Source organism: Triplophysa rosa, linkage group LG2 (genome assembly GCF_024868665.1).
Source record: "Triplophysa rosa linkage group LG2, Trosa_1v2, whole genome shotgun sequence".
Classification (NCBI taxonomy): Eukaryota; Metazoa; Chordata; class Actinopteri; order Cypriniformes; family Nemacheilidae; genus Triplophysa; species Triplophysa rosa.
The window spans coordinates 34,753,650-34,777,901 of record NC_079891.1 but is presented as its reverse complement, the minus strand read 5'-3'; the positions used below and the strand labels follow the sequence as shown (position 1 = coordinate 34,777,901).

At 38.8% G+C, this 24,252-nt stretch overlaps 2 protein-coding genes across 5 annotated transcripts in view; both read left to right on the top strand.

Annotated features, from left to right (window-relative positions):
* LOC130564031 (cytosolic phospholipase A2 gamma-like) overlaps nt 1-22 on the top strand; it is a 1,847-nt gene extending 1,825 nt beyond the window's left edge. Inside the window, exon 9 of the mRNA XM_057349900.1 lies at nt 14-22. Within this exon, the coding sequence (XP_057205883.1) occupies nt 14-22 (9 nt within the window). The remainder of the gene's footprint in view (nt 1-13) is intronic.
* Nucleotides 23-4,932: 4,910 nt separating this feature from the next.
* LOC130545426 (cytosolic phospholipase A2 gamma-like) lies at nt 4,933-12,381 on the top strand. Of its 4 annotated transcripts, none has more exons than XM_057319915.1 (14): nt 4,933-5,046; nt 5,917-6,048; nt 6,216-6,358; nt 6,486-6,687; nt 6,971-7,073; nt 8,982-9,122; nt 9,228-9,293; nt 9,410-9,457; nt 9,576-9,698; nt 9,790-9,915; nt 10,020-10,097; nt 10,168-10,340; nt 10,535-10,703; nt 10,780-12,381. In XM_057319915.1, the coding sequence occupies exons 1-14, from the start codon at nt 5,044-5,046 to the stop codon at nt 10,932-10,934; spliced, it is 1,662 nt and encodes a 553-aa protein (XP_057175898.1). In that variant the 5' UTR covers nt 4,933-5,043; the 3' UTR covers nt 10,935-12,381. The 4 variants fall into 4 exon arrangements, with proteins under 4 accessions (XP_057175898.1, XP_057175905.1, XP_057175914.1 ...); XM_057319922.1 differs by having other exon boundaries at nt 10,783-12,380; XM_057319931.1 differs by having other exon boundaries at nt 10,168-10,322; nt 10,780-12,378.
* Nucleotides 12,382-24,252: the final 11,871 nt, after the last annotated feature.

Below are 24,252 nucleotides of genomic sequence, written 5' to 3'. Positions count from 1 at the left end.
ACATTGTATATAGTCAAAATAACAATGACAACAATAATAACATTTAGGCACTTTTCTGCATCTTAAATGTACATACATGAATGAAAAACTACCCACAAACAAGATATCCCAAAATCAACTTAAGCAGTCATCTAAACATGAGTCACATTATCAGGTATTTCCTTTACACAAAGAAAAAAAACATGAATTTCAAAATTTTCACATGTGATATATGTGGTTTCGGCACACTTTCATGTGAAGGCCATGTTAACCAAATACTGGTGTAAAAACTCATGTTTTTCACATGGAATTTCAGGGTTACAGAAGTTGTCTCTCTGCACAACTAAATCACCTTGCTGATGGGTCGTCTGTTCTTCTGGACTTTCTTCATTCTCTAAGCTTTTGTGCATTTCTGACTCTTTTTCAGAAGCATCTTCTTTCTCCAGCCTTGACTGACTATTATCTTTAGTTTTCTTATTAAAAAAGGACATTATGTCCTTAGAATTTTTCTCTTCATTTTAACTGCAAATGGAAAATTATGAAAATGTGTAAATGAAACCTAAAGCTCGACTCTCAAATACACCACAAGTAATATACAGGACAGAATAAACTGTATTGATTACTTGAACTCTGCTACAGAGGTGGACGAAGTACACAACTTCCTTACTTGAGTGAAAGTACAGATACTACTGGTCAAATATTACTCCACTACAAGTAAAAGTTGTTTTCACAGATTCTTACTTAGTAAAAGTACAGAAGTACGTGCTTTTAAAAGTACTCAAGTATTAAAAGTAAATGTCCTTTATGTCAGTTGTGCATTGTTTTATTGTCGTATACCTTATGCCTCTGAAGCAACCTACTGAATACACAGAGTAGCTCACAGTATCAGTTTATTAAAGGATTAGTTCCCTTCAACATTTTGCCCCCATTGACTTTCCATAGTCATTTTTATTCCTACTATGGAAAGTCAATGGGGGCAAATTTTGCAGTGAGCAACTCCTTTAAGAGCTTTGTATGTTTAGCACATATATGTTTAGTTTAGATATAATCCTGTATGATCATTTAGCCTAATTATCCTCATTAGCCCCCTAGGCCTATATGTATTCATGAGCAGTGTTCTTTTATTTTGTATACTCCCTTTACCAGTTTTAGCAGCAATTTACCAGTAAGTAGTAAGGTTCTTGTAAATAGTCAAGTGTAGAACCCATGTTTTTGTTGGATTTATTACCATTTGTATTACCATAATTTAACTACAAACATAAACTATAGCTAGTATAATGAAACTATGGTATAGGGCTGAAACGATTCCTCGAGTAACTCGAGTTATTCGAATACAAAAAATCATCGAGGCAACAGCCTCGTTTAATCCATTTAACTACAGTACACACGGAGCGGAGCGCTGCGTTTCCCCACGGACCGTTATTACTGACGCACAGCCCGCTAAACTCTATTCATGTTACAGGCCTCTCAAGTCTCATGCAAATGCACTCACCGTGAGACACACGCGTTTTAGTATGTTCACACGGAGCACGTATTTCTCATGCTGATAAATAACTGATAGCTTATAGGGCTGTGACGGTTGCCGTAACAACCGCACCACCGCGATGGTAAAGTGCCATGACGGTAGTGATACGGCGGTAGTGCACGTCACTCTGACAAATATAGGTGTAATAAATATGAGAGTTGCGATAACGATTGCTAGTTGTAGCGTTTCAGTTGTGGATGGTTTTATTTAAAAGATTTTAAATTAACAGGAATTATTGGCATACGTTTCCGTTGGTGCGGAATCCTGTTATTTACACATTTCATCTGTCTGGTCTGCGTGTCTGAGTGAATGAACTGCACAGTTTAACGTGCTACACGCGTGATGCTCATGAATTTGTCTGCGTCTGTGCTGAATGTGGACATGAACTTCACCTCCAGAGTTGCGCTGAGAGTTTATTTCACAAACATGTTATTGTTTGAGTGAAGAAACACACATACTAAAAAATAAGCGTCTTCTGACAACCTGCCAAAATAAAAGTCATAGGCTATTGTTTGAAATTATTATTTCCATTTTTATTCATGTTTCTTATTTATATATTTGTATTATATTGCATTTTGAATTTAATATGGCAATGGAATGTACTAAATGGGTTTAGTTTTCACAGATATTAATGTATGCTATTTCAGCAATAAAATCTAATTGTTCTAAAAAGGAAACAAATTAGTTGTTTTACTCATTTTAAGAGACCCGTCTTATTTTCTCTTGTATATTTAGTATTGCTTTTTAATAAAGAAAAAGTACTTATTATCCGAATACCCGATTAATCGATGGAAAAATCAGTAGAATACTCGATTAGTAAAAGAATCGATAGCTGCAGCCCTACTATGGTATGTTTAGTTGCTGTGGTTTTACTAAAGATTATTAATTGGAGTATGGTTCCTATATATAGAAAATGGTAAATATGTCGATACTGTGGTTTTACTGCAAATACCATCCCTGCTGAAAAAAACAATGATTTTTTGAATTAGAATGAGATTTTTAAATTAAATTCCTCTTTGTAGTGTGTTTTGGGTTTTATTCCAATAGGATTTACCATCCCACCAATAGAATCCATCACATACAAGTAGACAACAAGTATCCATAGTACAATTCCCATTATAACCATTAAATCCATTACATTTTCTGTTGTATTTGCGCAGGGTTCTATAGTTTTTATTTCAACAGGAATACTTCAACTATACTTACTTCAGTAAAAACATCATTCATTTTCCAAATCGCTTTAAATGATACAGCAGCAGATCAGAAGTTAACACGCACGCGTAGCTCAAGGTGTAGATGCTTATTTATGCCGATCATTTTCATGACAATGTTTCAACGATCTTTGACTGATCGTAACCCACAGATGATTACACCACACTTTAACATGTGCCTTTTTCCTCTTTTATTGTTCTATTTGCCTTTTTAGAGCACTATCAATGGTGTAGCAGCGCCTACATTTACATTAGTTTAGCGGGGAAGATCCCAGAGTTGCCAGATTTGCGTAAAAAAATCTGCCAAATGGCCATTCAAAGCTTGCCAGAAAACCACGAGCTTAGAAAAACTGAAATACTTGGCAACAGTAAAAGGTCCTGGCAGATCGCAAGCCAGATAAATTGCGCACACAGGAAACACCGCTGCATAGAAACCATTTTCTACTTTTGGACCTTTTTTAAATGTAGTGGAGTAAAAAGTATGATATTTGTCTTTCAGATGTAGTGAAGTTAAAGTACAAGTACTCAGAAAAAATAATACTCAAGTAAAGTACAGATACTCAAAAAGTGTACATAAGTACAGTAGGCTACTCAGGTAAATTTACTTCGTTACTGTCCACCACTGCTCTGCTAATTCCTTGGGAATGACAGACCATTTATTTTAATTATAAGGCAAAAGTGCATTTTATCAAACATTCACCCCAATAAATGTAAGTTGCATTTGATCTCATTTCATTAACAAATACAATTTCTTTAGTGTGTTACACGTTCTCTGGCAGCAGCTGATTCTTTGTATAGGCACGAGTCACGAGCTTTATATGAAGATTTAACATGCGCAACACCAGAAAATATTAGTGATGTTACGTTCTGAGCCGAGGCTTCGGAGCGTGTGTCGAGAAATCCTGGAAGCTTTCAGTGTATGGTCAATGCACGTCTACACATTAATGAATATTCACAATAAAACGAAGGCGCGCATCACCGCATTAATAGTCATAAGAAGGATTACAAGCTGTTACGACAGCCAGTGTCAACATGACAACACACCTTCGTTTTATTTGAATTATTCATGATGTTGTGACCCAAACACTACGTTAAGCTTACAGTGAGTTTACCTCATAAGCCACAGACATTGACGCAAGGTAAACGCACACGGAAGAAGCAAAACCTGCCACCGAGAAATACAAGAAGAGAACCCACAGAAGAAGAGAATGAGAAATAGTTTCGTTGGGAAAATGGCTTTGGGCAACAGACAGTCAGTCAGGCTTGCACAGACAGAGTGGCCAGCGAGGTGAGTGATGTTAACAGGAATACGCTGTATTTGCAAGAGGTAAAGGGCTTCGCAATGCTTCCAAGTTAAATAATATTCTCAAATCTTTTTGATCTGACGCTCATTCTAGGATTTTCTAGGATTTTTCATTGGACAAGCCATTGATACAAAATTCATTTTATGGGAAAATAATTGTCTTATTTCAGATATTACTAATGCAAGCCACTCTTGTTGAAGATTTTCTTCTTTGCATGTTTGCCTTTAACAGATTATGTGCCTGTGTTGATTCACAAGCTTGACAGATGATGATTTGGATGACAACATAATAATCAATAAACCAGAAGCTGAATCTGCTTGTTGCGGGACTGCATACATTAACAAAGGAGTTGTTTGGCAAAATATACTTGGACCAACCTGCCTTGAAGCGCTAATATCAGTTTGTTTTGTTTTCCATGCCCCGTCCTGGAGTTCCCGAAGACACCAGAGGTCGCCAGTCCAAGCTCCGGGGTGGGGCCTGATGCTCTTCCCAGTTCAGCCAGATGCTCGTGATGATGGGCAATCCACCTGATGACAACTAACAATTACCATACTTTAACTTTAACAAATATATTCTTTTCATACGTTTTGGTATTATTGCAAACTGTTCTGGTATATTGTAATTTAACAATATTTAAAATAGTAATATACCTAGATTAAATATACTTCAATTAAATAATTGACCGTGTCATGGCTCGTAACGCGTGTCAACGCGTAATTGCGTCTTAACACGTTAGTTTCACACGTTTTGGCCTTTCTGGCCTTCCATAGTTAACGCGTAATTGCGTGTTAACACGTTAGTTTCACACGTTTTGGCCTTTCTGGCCTTCCAGAGTTTCACACGTTTTGGCCTTTCTGGCCTTCCATATTAAGACACATGTGCGCTAAAACATTCATGACGTTAACATGCATGACGTCGACGTGCCTGACGTCACTGCGCTGCAGGCTGCGGCGTGTAGTGTGGAGCCTCGCGCTACGAAACATCAATCCGAGGGCGGATAACTTCTGACTATAGTTTCGTACAAATGGTGAGCTTTGCGAGAAAAATGTGTAAAGATGTTACGTAGTTTTACAAAGTTGTGTAGTGCTATTCAGAGGTTTACGTTAGTCAGATTCACCCCAGTAAGTTCAAAACGTCCCAGATTGAACTCGGAGTTCGGATCAGTGGTTCGGTACCATTGCAAATTCCTTCTTTATAACCAACAATATGTAAACACGATGTTAAAAAGAGGTTCATTGTGCTTCTTTGATAACGACAGTTTTTCGCAAAAGTTTAAGGAACTGAGAGTGCACTTTTCGTGTTTTCCGTATGTATGTCACATTTAATGATTCATTAAAAGTTGTTTTTCTCGATGCAGTTTCGTGAGTGACAACCGCGTATACGGGAGTGAATGCGCTGAATGTTCGTCTCACGAAAATGAGATGTTTGACATGTTGTAACGGAACAAACAAATTATATGTTGTTTAATTTGTTCTCAATTGAGATAAAAAAACGACAGTAAACAAAAATCTATTTTTTTTGTTTTTAAGTGCCCACCCCTCGGTGCCACGCCTCTGTTTGTCTGTCATCTTTGACATTTCTCCTTTTTAATTTTCTTTCTTTCTATCATTCATTGTGTTGTGTCTTGTTCATCTCTCTTCTTCCCTTATGAAAATGAATCCTGGTTTTATTTTTTTGTTTTTTCGTGTTTTTGGCATATTGATTACAATTTGTATAACAGTTTTTCTCCAAAAAACATGCTTATGCTTACTGTAATTTGTGGCTACCATGGTTCAACTTTAGTAACTTCTTTGCAGTAAAACATTTTTTTGTAAGGGATAACTTTTCATTTCTACTCAATTGCTTTGTGTGTCTTTCACATCAATATTTGTTCTTTTTCTGTATCTCTTTTTGGAAGAAAATGTGTGTTTCCTGCAGCAGTGACGTGAGACTCGGACATTCTCTGAATAAACAAGAGGAGGAGTTTGTAAAGACAAGACTACCAACTGTTCAACAATGTCTGAAGAATCATGGGATACACTGCAGTCTGGTACACATTCAGTAATATCTGTTATTATATTTAATATATCTGCTTCATACACTCCTAGAAAGATCTACAAATGAAACGTGCAAGTTAAGTATTGATTGTGTTTCTTGCTTGTGATGCTATAAGGGCTTCTGGTGTTTAAATGTACGAATGTTGTTCACGGGTCTCAGGATAAAGTGCCAAAGATCGCACTGCTGGCTTCTGGAGGAGGAGAACGAGCCATGCTGGGTTTACTGGGATCTCTGGTTGAACTCGACAAAACGGGTCTTCTGGACTGTATCCTGTATCTGTGCGGAGTCTCTGGATCCACCTGGTACACACACACACACACACACGCACGCACACACACACACACACACACACACACACACACACACACACGCACACAGATGAGTGTCAGAAATGAGATAAACACTCAGTTGTGTGTTGTTTCTATGAAGGTGTATGGCGTCTTTATATCAGGACTCAGACTGGTCCACCAAACTGGACTCAGTGAAAGAGAAGATCATCCACAGACTCAAAGGTCCTGCTGTCGGCTTTGACGTTGTGCTGACGAAACTGATGAAATACTACAAAGAGAAAGACAACTTTAACTTAACTGATGTTTGGGCAGCGCTAGTCGTCAGTTTATATGTGAAAGAGGTTTGTGACGCTTCATAATAAAACACTCAATGATTTATGATCTTTATATGATTATAATGTAAAATGAACTCAAAATAATGTACTTCGGGGCAGAATTGAATTAAACTATTAACCTAGTACAAACTAAACGTAACATTGATTTACATTCAACATTGATTAAGACTTCAGACAGACGTACAAATATACCGGACATCCAATTATGACTTCTAAACCTCAGTGTTTTCTATAAAACGTATAAGCAGAAAGAGTATACACAGCTGAAATAAAAATATTCTCTCTTCAGATAGATGAAGGCACACTTTCACAGCAGCGGGGTCGGAATGTTAAAGACCCGTTTCCCATCTACGCAGTGATTGACAAGCAATACAAACAGCTTCAGGATAGAGGTAGGTCTGTGTCAGTGGCGTAGCAAGTCAGGTCCGGGCCCATGTGCAAGAACTTTTACCGGGCCCCATCCGCCCGTTAGCGACCGCGTTGCACATTACTGGACATTGGTTGTTTACTCAGGTGCGTTTTTAAATGTTGAAGTGCGTCAATCGCGCTCAAATAGTCACGGCAGACCCTAGGAGCGCAAACTCCCAAGAGGGAGAAAGCGACGCAGCCAGTGTTTTGCACGTGTTTTTACACGCTACACGTGAACGGCCCTAACATTTATATAATACAGTTGTCAAACATTAAACATTTAGCTACTTAAATCGCGCTGGCTCTTTCATTCTATCAACCTCGGCTTCTTCAATAGCAAATCCCGCCTTCCTACATTTGTTTGGCCTCAATTGACATTGACGAGCTCATTCAGAATCCATCTAAATTAAAGGGGTGATGAATTAAGACCACAATTTTAACCCGAGCTTTTGTTATATAAGAGGGAATCGTATTCAAGCGATCATCCTGTAAGCGTCAGACCTGAAAACGTCCTTGTTACTGAGATTACATCTGTTATTGACACCAGGTCCAGCGAACGCCAGGTCCTGGAATGCACCTGTCTATGACGTCATTGATAGGTTGAACACCGCCTCCACAGAAAGAATATCAACGACTACTTCTCTAGCCCCGCCCACTGGTTCGCGCATGACAATTCTGAAGTAACACAAGTTGTGTGGAACCAGATAGAGCGAGCAAGCAATAAACATGCCGTTAAAGATCGCAAAATATTGTGCAGTCAGTGCCCGGTTGTGGAAGAACACAGTCGCTGCATAACCTTCCTTCGGATTCCCACATTAGTAATGCGCGGTTGAAGTTTATTTTTAAAGAGGTTCCAGCTCACGTGGGTAAAACATTACCGCGGATTCCTTTGTGAACAAGGCAGAGGTTGACGATGGATTTGCGGAGAGACTAAAATTAAATAGCAGTGCTGTGCCGTCAATATTGGATCCGATAGGAATGGCGCAGCGATCTTATGTGAGTAAAACATATTTGTACTATGCGTCACTATTGCTTTGTTAGAGATCGCTAAGTCTCTAACCAAATTCACAGAAGTCTCCAACTAAGTTTATTACGCAAACTGCTATCCAATCATAGCAGTGGGTGTTTACTTCCAAGTCTTCATGGCGGAACGGCCATTCAAACCGATCGTTTGTCAAGCCGGCCTCAAAACCCGGGTAGAAAATAGGATGTTACTTAATGATTTTGATGTTTCTGAATGTAAAAACCACGCGAACGTCATAAGTAGACCTCAGACAACAGTATAAAACAATAAACAAGCCCAGTTCATCACACCTTTAACCTTCATTCCGTTTCGACGCAGCAAGGTAAACAAACTACATTATACAGTAATAATAGAGTGTAAATGATTATATATGTATATGCCAACTAATTGGGACAATAAAGACCTCCCTACTACCTCCTCACCTCACCATATACACTTTATTATTAAACGCCTGTTAGCCGTTTTTCAAAAATGTTCTTTATTTTGTTGAAAATAAATGCCCGTATGATCTGATATGCGATGTGAAAATGTAGAAGAGTGAGTTGGATTCGGTCTTGCATTGCTATGTGGCGTCAGAACTACTTCTCACACGTCGTACTCACTACGCCACTGAAGCTGCTGGCAAAGTTGTCTCTACATTTTTTTCCGGGGAAGGACCCATTCACGTGTGTCCATGGGTTAGACCAGATCTGAGATCAATAACCTAGTCATTTTCGACACTATTGTACGGCAATGAATAAAACTTGGATGCGGGACCCCAATCCCTCGGGCCCGTATGCACCTGCATACCCAGACGCTACGCCACTGGTCTGTGTGTGTAACGGAAAATCAAGTCTTGTTTTTAAATGAATCATTTGCGTGACTGCAGACCCCTGGGTTGAGATAACACCTTATGAAGCCGGTTATTCTCTCACTGGAGCGTTTGTGGACGTCTCCAGATTTGGCAGTCAGTTTCACGAAGGCTCGAAGAAAAAGGACCAGCCTGAGATGGACATGCTCTACCTGCAGGGTAACAAACTCTGAGTCTGTGGCCCAGTTTCACAAACAAGACATATTAGCATAAACGTTGAAGAATATGACATGTTTTTGTTTCTTGGCATCTTGTGTTTTCTAGCTCTGTGTGGCAGTGCTGTGGCGGAGAATGACAACATTGTAGCATTAGTTTGGGAAAAGATGAAAAGTATCAGCGGCTGTCTCTTTCTGTCCTCTGTTTGATGTTTGGAGCAAACGTTCTTATTAAAGTGAAACATCAATGTACCTTCATCTCAGTTCTGGTTCCTTTGGATTTTTCTTCAGATTTGTTTCATCATATAAGATGTACAAAAGATGAGAAAGAGTGTAAAGGTAAACCATGACTTACTGCTTACAGTATATACACTGTATTGATGAATGACATTTTCATTTCAGATATCGTCTGAACATCTGACGGTGAATGTAGTGCTTCAATGTGTGTTTTCTTCAGATTCCACATCGCTACCTATAGCCGCCTGTCTGATTCTCGAGACTCTTGTGGAAATGAATCTCCTGGCGGTAAAAGGCAAAGACCCTTCAGATCTCCAAAACGACATCAGAACGAAGCTGAACGGTGACGTGTGATGAGAGCAAACACTTTGGGCTTGTTGTTCAGTGAATATTTCTCAAGGTTGTTCATTTTTATGTCTACAAATATTTGATAGAACTTGACGGAGGTGAAAGTCAAATGGTGGAAAAGTCAGATGAGACGGATGCTAAACTGAATGTCACGCCGTTCACCCTGGAGGTGTTTGAGCGCTTGAGCGTTCACTTCAGTTCCTGGTTACTTGGTAAGTTGAACTCTCTGTATACACACATCACTTCTGAATATCTTTGATGAACCTAAAAACCATCCTTGATTTTAAAGAGTGAGTTTGCTTTTTAACCTCAACAGATGTTTTGAAGCACGTTTGTGAGTGGTTGGCAGAATGGATCTGGGGCAGAAAATACAACTTTCTCCACAACGTGAAAGGTTAGAACAGACCTGGTGTTCGTTCCGTGCGAATATGAGGTTTATTATCCATGTCATTCTGTGCCGTCAGATGAACGAGTGCCCTCCTTTCTGGTGGAAAGTGAAAAGAGAGACTTTGTAGACGCTGGTCTGTTGCTCAACGCAGGCTACATCTCAGTGCTGAGACAAGAGAGAGACGTCGATCTCATCATTTCTCTGGATTTCAGCGAGGGAGATCCTTTCCTGGTACAAACACACATGCACGTTCGTATGTTCATTTAACATAAGTGTTCACCTACATTATGTGCACATTTACTCATTTGATATTCTTTCCTGGAGCACAAAGGAGAAATTCTTCACAGTTTATACAACTTGTGCTTTGAATTAAATCTGCAATGAATGGAAGAGCGAGTGACTAAAGGAACATCAGGTGACGCTGTATATCTCTTTCATGACAGACGGTGAAGACGGCTGCTGAGCTGTGCAAGAATCTAAACATCCCTTTTACTGAGGTCGATGTACCCAGTGAGGACTCGACAACCCCGAAGGACTTTTATGTGTTTGAAGGGCATGAAAAAGCACCGAGCGTGATACACATCCCTCTCTTCAACACAGTGAACTGTGGAGGCAAGTTCAAATCTGAATCATCCGAGTCCTCTGAAGTCCTGAATGAAACTGCATGTGATTTGTGTTTCCGTTTCAGCAGATAAAGTTGAGGAGTGGAGAGGCAAATATTCCACCTTTCAACTTTCCTACAGCGCTGAGATGATTGACGATCTGCTGGAAGTCGCTGGCAAAAACATCACAAACAACAAAGAGAAACTGGTGAAAGAGATTAGGAAGATCATCGGGACATAGGACATCTCGATAGCATTTGCGACCCTGCCTGTGAAAGCCCAGCTAGTCATTTTTTGGTGATTTACTGTTCTTTATATTAAACCATCCTACATAATGTAAAAAACATTCTGTAAAATATAACCTTGATATCTTTAATATTGACTGAGTGAGGCAATGGATGAATCAATAAATGGTTGAAATCAAACTTTGATGCTCATCATCTCAGAATTAGATTGAGACTTCACTAGATCTTTCTCCGTCAGGAAATGATTCAATCGGAAAATATCAACTTCATTGTGAGATAATACTGTTAATCAACCACCAGGTAGACAGAGATGAAGCGAAGAACAGCAGGCAGGAGATGAAGTGATGTTGAATTAAATGAAATTGATTTATTGAGTAATCTCAGTTGTGCTTCAATGCTCAGTCTAACTCCGTCTGACTAGAAACAGATTCAATGGGTATTATTAACCACACAAAATGACTGTATCGAAATATTGTCTCGTGACGTTATTATTAACCTTGAGAATGAGACCATTGGAGACTCGTATCAGCATAAAAGACAATACAGCACCCTACAGAAGATTAAACAATATTATAAATAAGGACAAGTGTAACAAATAATAAGAATAAAAGTGAATAATAAAATGATAAAATCAATGAATGAATATATGATCAATTAAATGTAATAAATGCATAAAATTTAGTAAGTAATGTTAGTAAATAATGGAATTAATAAAAAATGTAATAAATGACATGAATGAAATGGAATAATAAAATAAAATAAGAAACAAATGCATGTTTCTATTCAGATCTATCATCTTACAGGGTATTGTTTGTTGGGGTTTACATTCTAATCCAACAATTGTATATCTGAATAGTATTTATTTCTGTTAAGTTTCATCAGTGTACATTGAAATACTTGCAATAATACCATCTATTATAATACCATATATTGTCTAAGATTTTATTTATTCATCTTTTACTAGTACAGTAGTAGTAGTATTCTTATTATGTAAAGCTGCTTTGCAATAATGAAAACTGTGAAAAGAGTTCAATCAAATTGACTTGACTAGTCCACGCACTTATAATTCAACTGCACTGAAGTTAAAATGGCCAGTTGAAGGTGCAGTGAGGAATAAGCCCACACACTTGAATATCAGAATTACTCAATAAAGAATGGCCATAGAGGTTTATACTCCTTTTTTAACCAGTAGTTTAGGCTTTTTAAGAATAGTTTTCGGTTTACATGTGTTTTTTTAATTACAGTAATGAGTAAATATAGAAAATGCATTTTAAATACATATAAAGTTTTATGCTTTGTGTTGGTGGTTGTTCTGAAGAGTATAGCATTTGCTTATGTTGACTAAAGGCTTGTTGAACATTATCATTTCTTTTTTTATCAAAAGGCATTTCGTTGGAAATGCCAGAGGCAAGAATAGCTTTTCCTTGTAACCCGTAAAAACTCACTGTGACATCTGTACACAGTATTTAAAGCTTTAAACAAGCTTTAAATAAAGCAGTAAAATAATTCATGAATGCTTCTCAGCTTGTTTTGTCTGTGTAGGAACATGACGTGCAAAAACGTGTTTCATGTTTTCTATTCATTCACAATAATCATGTTCTCTTTTATTTTGTATGATCTTGAACTAGTACGCCATTGCTCTGATTGATTGAATTAATTGATCAGATGTAAGTATTTGACATAATAGAAAACACGTACTTAATATGGTAATTATAAAAATTAACTTTAATTCGCGTTTATTTGTATAGCACTTTCAACAGTTTAAACCATTGCAAAGCAGCTTTACACAAGGACACAATATAAAACACAGATAAAACACAAACAAATTCGAAAAAAGTTACATTAGGAATCATTTTATAGTCCGTCATCTGAAGTCCTTGCAAGGGCCGGTGTCTGACGTCTTGGTGGGAGGCAGGATCCGGACTGGAGCTGGCATATCACTACCTCAGGATGAGCATATCCTAGGAACTACTAAAAGTCTGTAGTTTTGCGATCTTAAGGAGCGTGATGGATTGTAGCGTATTTGGACTTTTAGTAGTTCCTAGGATAGCAACATCCACCAAAGGAGGAATAGCTCTTTCCTACCTGGCACCTAAACTGTGGAACAGTCTTCCTGACACGGCTCTGGGCTCAGACACTCTCTCCCAATTTAAATCTAGACTAAAGACACATCTCCTAAAAACACACAAGCGTTGTGTTTTCACTCTGGGACAGAGGAACTGAAGTATGTCAACATTATTTTCTTTGTTTATTCATTTATCTTTGTTACAGCCGCCGCCCCTAGACAGAGAGGGGGACATAACACATCTTTGGACTATGAAAAGATTCCTAATTTCTAATATAACTTTCTTAGAATTTGTTTGTGTAGATAAGTAGGCGTATTCGGATGCAACATTAGTTTACGCACGTGTGAATCTCGAGTGAAATAGTCCACCACCTGGATATTTCTCGCCTACTGTTTTATGAATACTGACGATTCAGACACACTTTGCGTTCGCCTACTGCTTTTTGCAATATATATGGAAGTAAGCGACGCAGCCTTCATTTTTCCAGTTCAATCTCTGGCTGTTACATGGTTCCAAAGCTGAAAATAAAGTTGTTCAATGTGTTCAATCATTTCACATGATGTGTTTGAGTACATGAATGAAGCTTTTTGTATTAAAGCAGCGTTGCTAAAACAGGGCTGAGGGTCTCCAGTTCCCAGCATAATTTGCTTGGCATAAGAGTAAATATAAAAATAAAGCATAATAAATGCATTTTAAACACATATAAAGTCTTATGCTTTAGTTGTGTTGGTGGTTGTTCTGAAGAGTAGCATTTGCTTATGTTGTCTAAAGCAGTGGTTCTCAAACTTTTTCGTTGTAAGGCCCCCTTTGTGTTAAGTGCATCGCTTTACGGCCCCCCATATAAAGACGTATAATCTTAAACTTAGAATTTTAATTAAACCAAAAACATTCAGTTATACAATGCTAAAACCTCAATTATTTTGGTTGGTGGTGTCATTTTTCTGATGTTTTATTGCATAAAATCTATGATAAATTTCTATATTTCATAAAATGCCACAAAATCTGTGGCCCCCCTGGAGCCATCTTAGGGCCCCCCAGGAGGCCACGGCCCCCAGTTTGAGAACCACTGGTCTGAAGGCTTGTTGAACATTATCATGGATGTTTCTTTTATTATTAAAAGGCATTTCATTGGAGGCACGAATAGCTTTTGCTTATAACCCGTAAGAACCCACCATGACATCTGTATGAAAAAAATAAACAAACAAGTAAATAATCCATATTTCACTGGCATCTATGGATTATATGGGGTCTAAGCGTGGTTTCTTAATAAGAGGCTTAATAACAGCCTGAATGGTCTAGGGCAGAGGTGGGCAAAAGGTTGGGTTTAAGTTAGGATTTTGTTAGGTGAAAATGACTAATTTGATGTAATACAAACAAAATCCAAAATTATTTAGCTCTTTCTGCTCTAAGGGTGAGAAACACTGCGGCTGCTCTTGGGGGCAGAAAGTCGTTGCTGATGCACAGGGCAGGGTCAAAGATTGAACATTTATTATTTTTTCTCTTATGTTTTCGATTTTCTCAGTGAAAGTTTTCATAAAGCCATTACTGTTAAATTAACATGTAAATGCAGCGTTGTGGTACAGGGAGATAAACAAGATCTCAATGTAGCAGACTACGCCACCCTGTTACCAGGGAACTACCGATTGCACACACAGGAAGCACACAGGCTCACTGGTGTAAACAATGGCTCAAGACGTGGATAGAAAAAATACGAAATGTTGTTTAATGCCATCAATAAATGACCTCAAAAACCTCACCCACACCATACTCAGGAGAGTAGGGATTACCAGAGGCAGGTAAAATAGCAACTGATCCTAAGGCCCTTATATCACAAAATGGCATCACCAGGTGCACAAGTCTCACCACGCGCACACAAGCACACAGTGGAGTCAAGCATCAATGCACAGCCCTCAGTGACTGAAGAAGCACCACCGCACGAGAAGACCGGCTAGCTGCCTGCCCTGGACCCCTGCAGCTCCTGTAATATAAAAACAACAACAAACACACAAATGAACCAAACAGACACTTCAAATATCAGGCAAAACAAAACCCACAAACAATAACCCAAAAGCAAGCAGGACATAGGCACAAACACCTGCTAATGGACGAGCACTCACAGAACAATACAAAAAAATAAACAAAACGGCCCGCTTCTACAAAAAGACCTTTAACTGATCTTGAAGCCAGACCCAAGCACCCGAACCAAATCAAAAGAAGGTAAATGAATTTCAGGTGAATCATTCTCACGTACTGCCTCTCTGTCTTCCGCAGATATAACTTTAGTGGTTTTTGGTCACAAATAATTCCTGTAGTAACATATGAGTCATTTCATCTGTTGGTATTTGGGGTTAAAGTGGGATTAGGGGAGAGGGTTTGGTGTTTGGTGAAGGGTTTGTATTTAGAGCAAAGGCAACTGCCAAAAAAAGAAAGACTTCCCCTATCTGGGAATATTTTGAGTTTATAGCTTCCAATGTATGTGTGCTTTTCTTAAAAAAAACATCAGGTTTTGCTTTCATTTATTTTGTCCTCATATGTAATTTTTTTAATCTCATATAACTTTATCCAGAAGGTGAGATGCTTGGTGTGTGACAAGGAGTTTATGTATGGAAGCAGCACATCATCCATGCTAAGGCATTTCAGAGCTTTACACGAGACTGCACAGCTCCAGAGCAGTCCTACAAGCACACAAAGTAGGGCTTCATGATTTTTATTCATAAAAGTGAATGCATTATCATGATTTCAATTCATATATGTCTATTATATATAACTTCTACACAGTGTATATATATAATATCTATGTATATATCTATATATCTTTCAGACCAGAGCAAACAAAGCTCAAAAGCCACTTCTGATGAGATCGTAGAAGTGGATAGATACCTTACAGAGACAAACATACAAAGATTTGAAACATGTCTACCATCGATATACATTGGCATTACAGTTTCTGTGTACCCCGGCCTCCTCTGCACCATGTGAAAGAGTGTTCTCTAAGGCCGGGGAAGTACTGTCTAAGTAGTCTCAGCCTCAGACGTCACGTCCACGGACCGTTGGCTAAACGTCTGGTGCAGAAGGAACACTTTTCTGGAAACACTTCAGCATGTTCGAAGTCGTCATCTGATTGGTTGAAAGCGAGGTTAATGGCATAAAGTTATAACCATTGCTGTTTCTGTTAACTTTTGACACGTTCGTGAATTTACACCTGTCTGTTACTGCGGGGACATTTCCACGCCTCTAAACATGATGCGGCACAAAACGAAATACCGAGAAATGTTTCCTACATCGCCCTGGTTCAGAGTGAGGATAATCTACAGGGTTTTTCCTGGCTCAAAATGAGATTGAGGTGGTGCCATCCTTATCTTGTACACACACGCACGTGTACGCCTACTGTACCTTTAAGTGACTTAACCAAACACTTTACACATTAAACCGTAATAATTTGATGAAAATGACAATTATTAAGTTATATAAAACATTACTTTTATTCAACCAAACAGACATTTTTAAATCAAATAAAGCTTTTTATCTTTTTCAACTAACTTCCAGCCCACAATAGATTTAGAACAACTAAATTAACCAGTCTTACTAAATTGGCAAAGCTCATTCACATCCTGCATTCTCTTGTGGTTCACTGAGCTTTGAATGATTCACTGATATTTTATATTCGCTAGTGACTGAAACGTTTCAACAGTTTAAACGAATCGGTTCAAATGAGCAATTTGTTTGCGAGTCGTTCTGATCGCAATGTGCATTCATACGGGCGAACTCGCTGTGTACGGTATAACGCTGATTCAACGAGCCAACTGCACAGCTTAAAATGTTATACAATGATGTACGCCACGTTAAGTTAAGAAATGGAGCGTTTCTGGATGCAAAGCAAACAATATTCCTGAAAAGCCGCGAACAGCTAATCTCACACATCGCACAGCTCCTATTCCCTGATAGCACACACATACATCTGGTTTACGTCTATTTGACATCTGCATTTACATCTGCAAGACATCTACAATACATCGTTTGCTCATCTAATACGTCTCGGAGACGTCTGCTGTCAGACGTCATATAGACATCTAGAAGATGTCTGTAAGATGTTTATGATTTAGAATGGATGTAAAGCTGCTCTTTCTAAGATGTTTAGCAGATGTTTTTACGCAGAAGATCTCCAGATCTTTAGCAGACGTATTACAGACGTTCAGACATCTCCGAGACGTATTGCAGATGAGCAAACTATGTATTGCCGATGTTTTGCAGATGTAAATGCAGACGTCATATAGACGTAAGCCAGATGGATTGTGCTATCTGGGTTAGCTCTTGTACTTCGATCAACTCTTCTGTGAATACTTGACAGACAAATGAGAGAAAAATAAATAAATAAACACAAACCCTCTGTCTTTCTCTCAACAGGTATTGGTCTGGCTTTTGTTGAAACCAGTAACTTTGTATTGGCACCTATTGTATTATTGCTCCTATATGACATGTGGCTTTATTGCTCTCAGAACTCTTTGTAAGTCGCTTTAGATAAAAGCGTCTGCTAAATGACTAAAGTAAATATAAACTCTTCAGCGCCTCACTGGGCTGATAACGAAACAGCGCCTCCCTTGCGGCGTAATGCCGCAACTGCAGTTACACACGACAGTCTGTTGACAGAATACTATACACGCAGTGTTTTTTGTGAAGTTATTTTGTACATTATTCTGGCGAGAGACTGAGTCAGCACGAAATTTGACGGATTGGAGATTATTACAAACATGAGATGTTTTGGGAAGAATTGATAGACCAGTTGTTCTTCAAATCCTTGAAGAAGCCCAGTTAATAAATAACTGATGAAACAGCGGTTAGGATGCATCTTTAATGCTCTGCCAAGTGCAGGGACATTGACAGGTGTACATTTACATTTATGCTTTTGGCAGAAGATTTTATCCAAAGCAACTTACATTGCTTTATCCTATACATTTATACATAGGCATGTGCAATCCCTGGGATCAAACCCACAACCTTGTGTTGTTAACGCAATGCTCTTACCACTGAGCTACAGGAAAGGTGTAGAAGGCTCATTTTTTATTCTTCAGTGGACAGGATCTCCATGCACACACAGACTTGGGATGACTGCAGGAGTGAATAAATTTACAATTAGGGAATCTATACATTTTTATTGAAATTAAGACACATGGGCGTATGAATCATAGGAGTGACCTTTTCCTTAGCATCCTCTTTGGATACGCGGCCTGAGGTAGAGGACTTAGCGGATCTCAGGCATAGGGAAGGAGAATGAGTAAATGAACTGCATAAAAAGCAAGATAAGGAGTGGTGTCTACCAAGTCTTTGGTTGAACCTTTGTATCCACATGGTGGATTTAGCAGAAAAAGATTTGTGGTACTCGTAAAACAAGGGTGTTGGAGAGGAGATGGCCATAGGGGAGGTTAACGAAGGCCAACTTTCCAGTATTTGAATCCTGTTGTTGAGGTCGGAAAGGGCGAGTTGGGTGCTTTGAAGGGCTTTCACCACAGGATCCTCTGCGGGCTGGAACTCAGAGACGATGTCGGATTTCTCTGTACCTCGCCTCTTCTGGATTGGTGCGGTAGTGGAACGGGTACACTGCTTCCTTTTTGCAGTGGCTTTTCTGGAGCCGGAGGGTGTTGGAGCTGAAGACATCTGAGAAATTTCGGGTACATTCTCCAAGAAGAATGTTATGGCTGTACAGAGTTGCTAGAATTCTTTCAGCGGGCCAGTCCGAAAGGAGCGGAGTAGGTGTTTTATTGGCTAAACACGCACTTCTCCGAATCTTCTCAAGTGAGTGAGTAATTGATGCGTGCAACTAAAAATCCGTCCACACTGATGTTGAATGCTAACAGTGTCTTTTATTGTGCTTCAATACAACAGTTCTTGTCGTTCACTCCCTGTGACCTCTCTTTTATACCCATGATATACAAATCAATTTCATACCTTGCAGTCAAATTTGAACCAATTTTTACTTCGTAGAGAGGTCCATGGACGTCAATATCAGACGTTCAGAAGACGTCATAAAAAGATGTAGAAACCCCTTTCACTTTTGGCACATAAACTTTTGGACATATGCTTGCTCGGGGGGATATCTGTGTTCTGCAGACGTTCTCGTGGTCATATAAACATGATTAATCTCATAATGTATGTGAAAGTTGTGTGTGCTTTTACTGATATCTGTCTTCTGCAGGTGCTCTCATTATCATAAATGCATGATTCATCTAGTTTCTGATCCCTATAAAAGAGAATCTATGGTACAGTGAAAGAGAAAACTGTTGTATTGGTCACAGCATTGCGTTGTAGAGGACGATACAAGAACGGTGAGTTTGTATTTAAAACTTTGGACATCAGTTTGATGTCAATATAATTGCCAGTTATAATAGTTTGAACAAAGCCATCCAGACTTTTTCAGTTCGAAATTATAGTCACTATCGTCACTGAATTACTGACCTACGTAAAAGTCATAAATAAGTGCAAGTGAGATGAGTTTGCTTTATGTTTGAAGTACAAAATGATTTTACGATTCACATGTGAGGCGTGAATATGTGTCATTTCGAACAAAACGGGAACGTCTCTTCAATGTTTACCACAGACCTTGTTTTACTCGTGAATCTTAAATGGCTTTTTTATAAATCCTTAGAATAATATCACTGCATTTGCATTCCAAATTTAATAACATCAACGGAATGGAATATTTCAGCTTGTGCTCTGGGACACAAGAAAATCTTTTCAATAGTGTGAAACCACGTACTTATGCCTGATAAAAAATATGAGATAACAAATTTGATATGATATTGCTTCATTTGTGTTTAAGGTTTCAATGTTTTTTTGGGAAGCATCTTTGGAGTTGATAGAATTATTAATGCAAGAGAAGGTGAATGGTGATGATCTTTTAAGCATTCTTCACATAGAACCCTCGTGCTGTTGAAAATTAAAGTAACTACAGATTAAGACATTATTTGAAAAGCAAATACATCAAATTAAGCGTGATAAAGCTGTAAATGTAATAACAGGTTCATGAGAGGCTTATGGGCGGGAGTACAGGCAACATAATTATCTTGACAACAAAAGTATATCCTGTTAAATGTGCTCATAAAATCCAGATAAGAAGGAATCATTTGTGATTTAACCTTCAATTAAACGAACCATGAAAGGACATTAAGAAATGAGACGCACTTCCACATGTTGTTTAAAATGCAGTAATATGGTGGTATTGTTCTAGTTGTATTTTATATGTCAAAACACCGTATATGTTGAGGTCACATGACATGATCTGAAGTTACACCAAATATATCTAACTCGTCTCTCATCATCACCAGAACATTACAGCCATGGCTCCTCATTGGAGTGTTGAAATAAAAGCAACTCCAGATATCCAGACATTCTCCAATCAGGTGAGAGACAGAAAATAAATGAGACATGTTTTGATTTGAGGAAAACTAATGTAATCACTCAAATTTATGAGCAATTCAGCAACATATTGACATACCAACACAAATCATCATGTATGTTTGTTTAGTTAAAGGCTGAGGTGGAGAAGAAAATCCAAAAGTCATTTACAGATTTCATTGCTGTAAGATTTATCTATCAAACTCCTGAAAACATTCACTACATAATCAAGGTGAGTATTATTTATCATACGAGCTAATAATAATGAAATGATGACATCTTTAAATTGCATGTGTAAAAGGAAATGCCTTGATTTGACAAGAAACAGAGTCCATACCAGACGAATCTCGCGTCTTCGTTTTCTTCTTTCACTCCTTTTTCTTCTCCGTACATTTCTCTCTTCATACTCCCTCTCATCATTCTCTTTCATCTCTCTCCGTCTCTCTCTCCTCGCTCCTCGGCTCTCTCTGTTGGCTCTCTCCTCTCTTGTCGGTCCACATCTGCTCTACTTCTCCACCATGTCTGGTCCTCGGCACTCTCTCTTCTTCTAGTCTCTCCTGCTCTCTCTCTCTGGCTTCTTCCTCTCCCTTTCTCGTCCTCTCAATTCTGCTCTCCCTTTTATGCTGTTGTCTCTCTCGCTTGTTACTTCTCTCTCGCTCTCTCCTATCGACTCTTCTCTCTCATCCTCAATGGCCTCTGTCTCCTTCTCTCTCACTCTTCAAAAAGTTTTATCTTCTGTCTTTCGGCGTCTTCAATCCTCTGCTCACTCTGCATAACCGCAGCCCCCAACACTCGGTCTCTCTCTCTCTTCTATAAAAGACCTCACTCTTGCTCTCATCCTCTTCTGCACCTACCTCGAGCTCCGTCTCTTCTCTCTCTCTCTCTACCACAACTCCCTTGTCCCCATCTCTTTCTCGTCCCCTACCTCTCAGTACCCTAGGCTGGCTCCACAATTCCGCTACTCTCCTTTCTGGTCCCAAGAGACAAGAACCGCCTAGAATAACTCTCGGTTCTAATTCTTTCTGCAATGATTCGTGCATCTCCCTCTCAAACTGTTCTGCTCCCCTCTCTCTCTCTCTCTCCTCTCTCTCTCTCTCTCTCTCTCTCTCTCTCTCTCTCTCTCTCTCTCTTCTCTCCTCTCTCTCTCTCCTCTCTCTCTCCTCTCTCTCCTCTTCTCTCTCCTCTCTCTCCTCTTCTCTCTCTCTCCTCTTCTCTCTCTCCTCTCTCTCTCTCTCCTCTCTCTCCTCTTCTCTCTCTCCTCTCTCTCCTCTTCTCTCTCTCCTCTCTCTCTCTCTCACTCTCTCTCTCTCTGTCTCTCTCTCTCTCTCTCTCTCTGTCTCTCTCTCTCTCACTCACTCTCTCTCTCTCTCTCTCTTTCTCTCTCTCTCTCTCTCTCTCTCTCTCTCTCGGGAGGTTTGGGGCGCGTGTGAGAGCGTTTGTGAGAGCACGATTGTGATTTCATTAATTTTACTTGGTGTTGTTTTTTTTTTTCTCTTTCTTTTTTTTTCTCAAATAGCATTTGATTTGTTTTTTTTGTGTGAGTGTTTTTTTTGGAAACTTTTCGAGGCGGCATTGGAATGGCGTCTATCCCCGCGGGGGTAGCGTCACCTGTGTCGCTCCGCCATGGGATCAGGTGTGTACCAGCGCAGGGCGTCACGGTGGAGGATGTGCTGTTAGAAATCGGTGAAAAAGTTGGATATGAGAACATTGTTTCGGCGTCTAGGATGAATAAAGCAGTGGTGGTGTTTGTCGAGAAGGAGGATATAGTTAACCGGTTGGTAAGCGACGGAATAGTGGTAAGTGGTGATTTTCTTATTATTTCACCGCTTGTTACTCCGACAACGAGAGTTACGATATCAAACGCGCCTCCTTTCATTCGAAACGAGGAAATTGAAAAAGCGTTAACGCGTTATGGTAAACTAGCTAGTGAGATTAAGATGATTTCCCTAGGATGTAAAAGTACTGCTCTGAAACATGTAATGTCTTTTAGAAGACATGTGTTTATGTTCCTAAATGAACCGGAGTTAGACATCTCGTTCAGAGTTTTGCATGAAAGGAAATCTTATGTCATTTATGCAAGCACTGGTAGCATGAAATGCTTCGAGTGCGGGGATATCGGGCATAAGAGGCTTGCGTGTCCGCATAAGGCCCAAAGTAGCGACGTGGATGTGGTGAGGCCTAGTAACGTTACTCTTTCGGCTGGGGAGAGTAGCGGATTAGCTGCTGAGAGGCTTCAGCCTCAGACTGTATCAAAGGAAAGTACTAGTGGTGATGGATCTATTAAGGAGCAGACTGAAGATGTGAATGAAGTGGTAGATAAAGGAAAAAAGGATAGCTTTCTTGAAATAGTTGATGACAGTGTAGGGGTTTGTGGAGCAGATATGGATGTTGATGAAAATACTGAAAAGGTAATTTCTGATGAAACGTGTACTGATGCTGATATGGAGATGGCAAATGATGATGCTCTCTCAGACATATCTGATTTTGGATCACAGTACGGAAATATGGAAGATGTTTACACGTTACAGGATATAAATGGTTTTTTAGATGCAACGTTTGGTAAGACGGTGACAGTGGAAAATTTCTTTCCAGATACTGATAAATTAATTAAAACAGTAAAATGGTTGTTTAAAAGCGTTAGCTATGAAGTTTTAAGTCAGAAGAAACGATTTAGGTTGAAAAAGATGGTGACAAAGCTGAAAAGAGCCAAAGTAAACGCCTCACAAGACAAATAAAATGTTTGATACACTTGGGATAAACAAACTTTGGGTTTTTCTTTTTTTTTGTTTTGTCCTCTCTTTTTTTCTTTTTTCTATGGAGCTGCTGAGAGTGGCCTCTTTAAATATAAATGGGGGCAGATGTGGGAATAAATTGCAATTGGTATCAGAGTTGTGTACTGTTAAAAAGATAGATGTAATCTTTTTACAAGAAACGCATACTACTCTAGAAAATGAAACTGAATGGACTAGAGGGTGGGAAGGGAAAAGTGTTTTAAGCCATGGGACGAATATGAGCGCTGGTATAGCCATTTTATTTGCTAAAGGAATGAATGTTAATTTTTTACTTGTGGAAGAAATTGTTAAAGGGAGAATTTTATTGTTGAAGATAGAACATGAAGGCTCTGAGTATATTTTGATTAATGTTTATGCGACAAATAATGGACCTGAGCGTGTAAAAATTTTTTGGGAGCTAAGACATGTGTTTCAAAGATTTGAAAGAAATGTATGCATTATTCTTGGAGGTGATTGGAATTGCACAACTGATTTTAAGTTTGATAGAAATGGAGATGAACCCCACTATGAGTCAAGTGTTGTACTATCAAAAATGTTAAAAGAATTTGAACTTTTGGATATTTGGAGACAAAGAAATAAAAAGGTTAAACAGTACACCTGGCTTAAAGTACATGAAAACAGGGTCAGTGGTGCTAGATTAGACAAATTTTATTTGAGTAAAGAATGGAACAATAAGGTTTTAGAGGTTTCAATTTTACCTGTTGGTTTTTCAGATCATCATATGGTTTTATTTAGTTTGAATATGAATAGAGTTTTAAAGCCAAATTATTTTTGGCATTTTAATGTTAAGTTATTGCAGGACTGTTTATTTTGTGAAAAGTTTAAAGTTTTTTGGAATGATTGGAGGTTAAAAAAGGATTCTTTTGAAAGTTTGAGTATGTGGTGGGACATTGGTAAAGCTAATATAAGAGTTTTTTGTCAAAATTATAGTTCCCTTTCTACTTCTATGAGGAAGTTAGCAATTGCAAAGCTTCAAAGAGATATACAAGTCTTGGAGAGTACACTTGTGGACAATAACGATGAGAACGTGCGAAATGAACACTTGAAAAAAAAGAAGGAACTTGGCT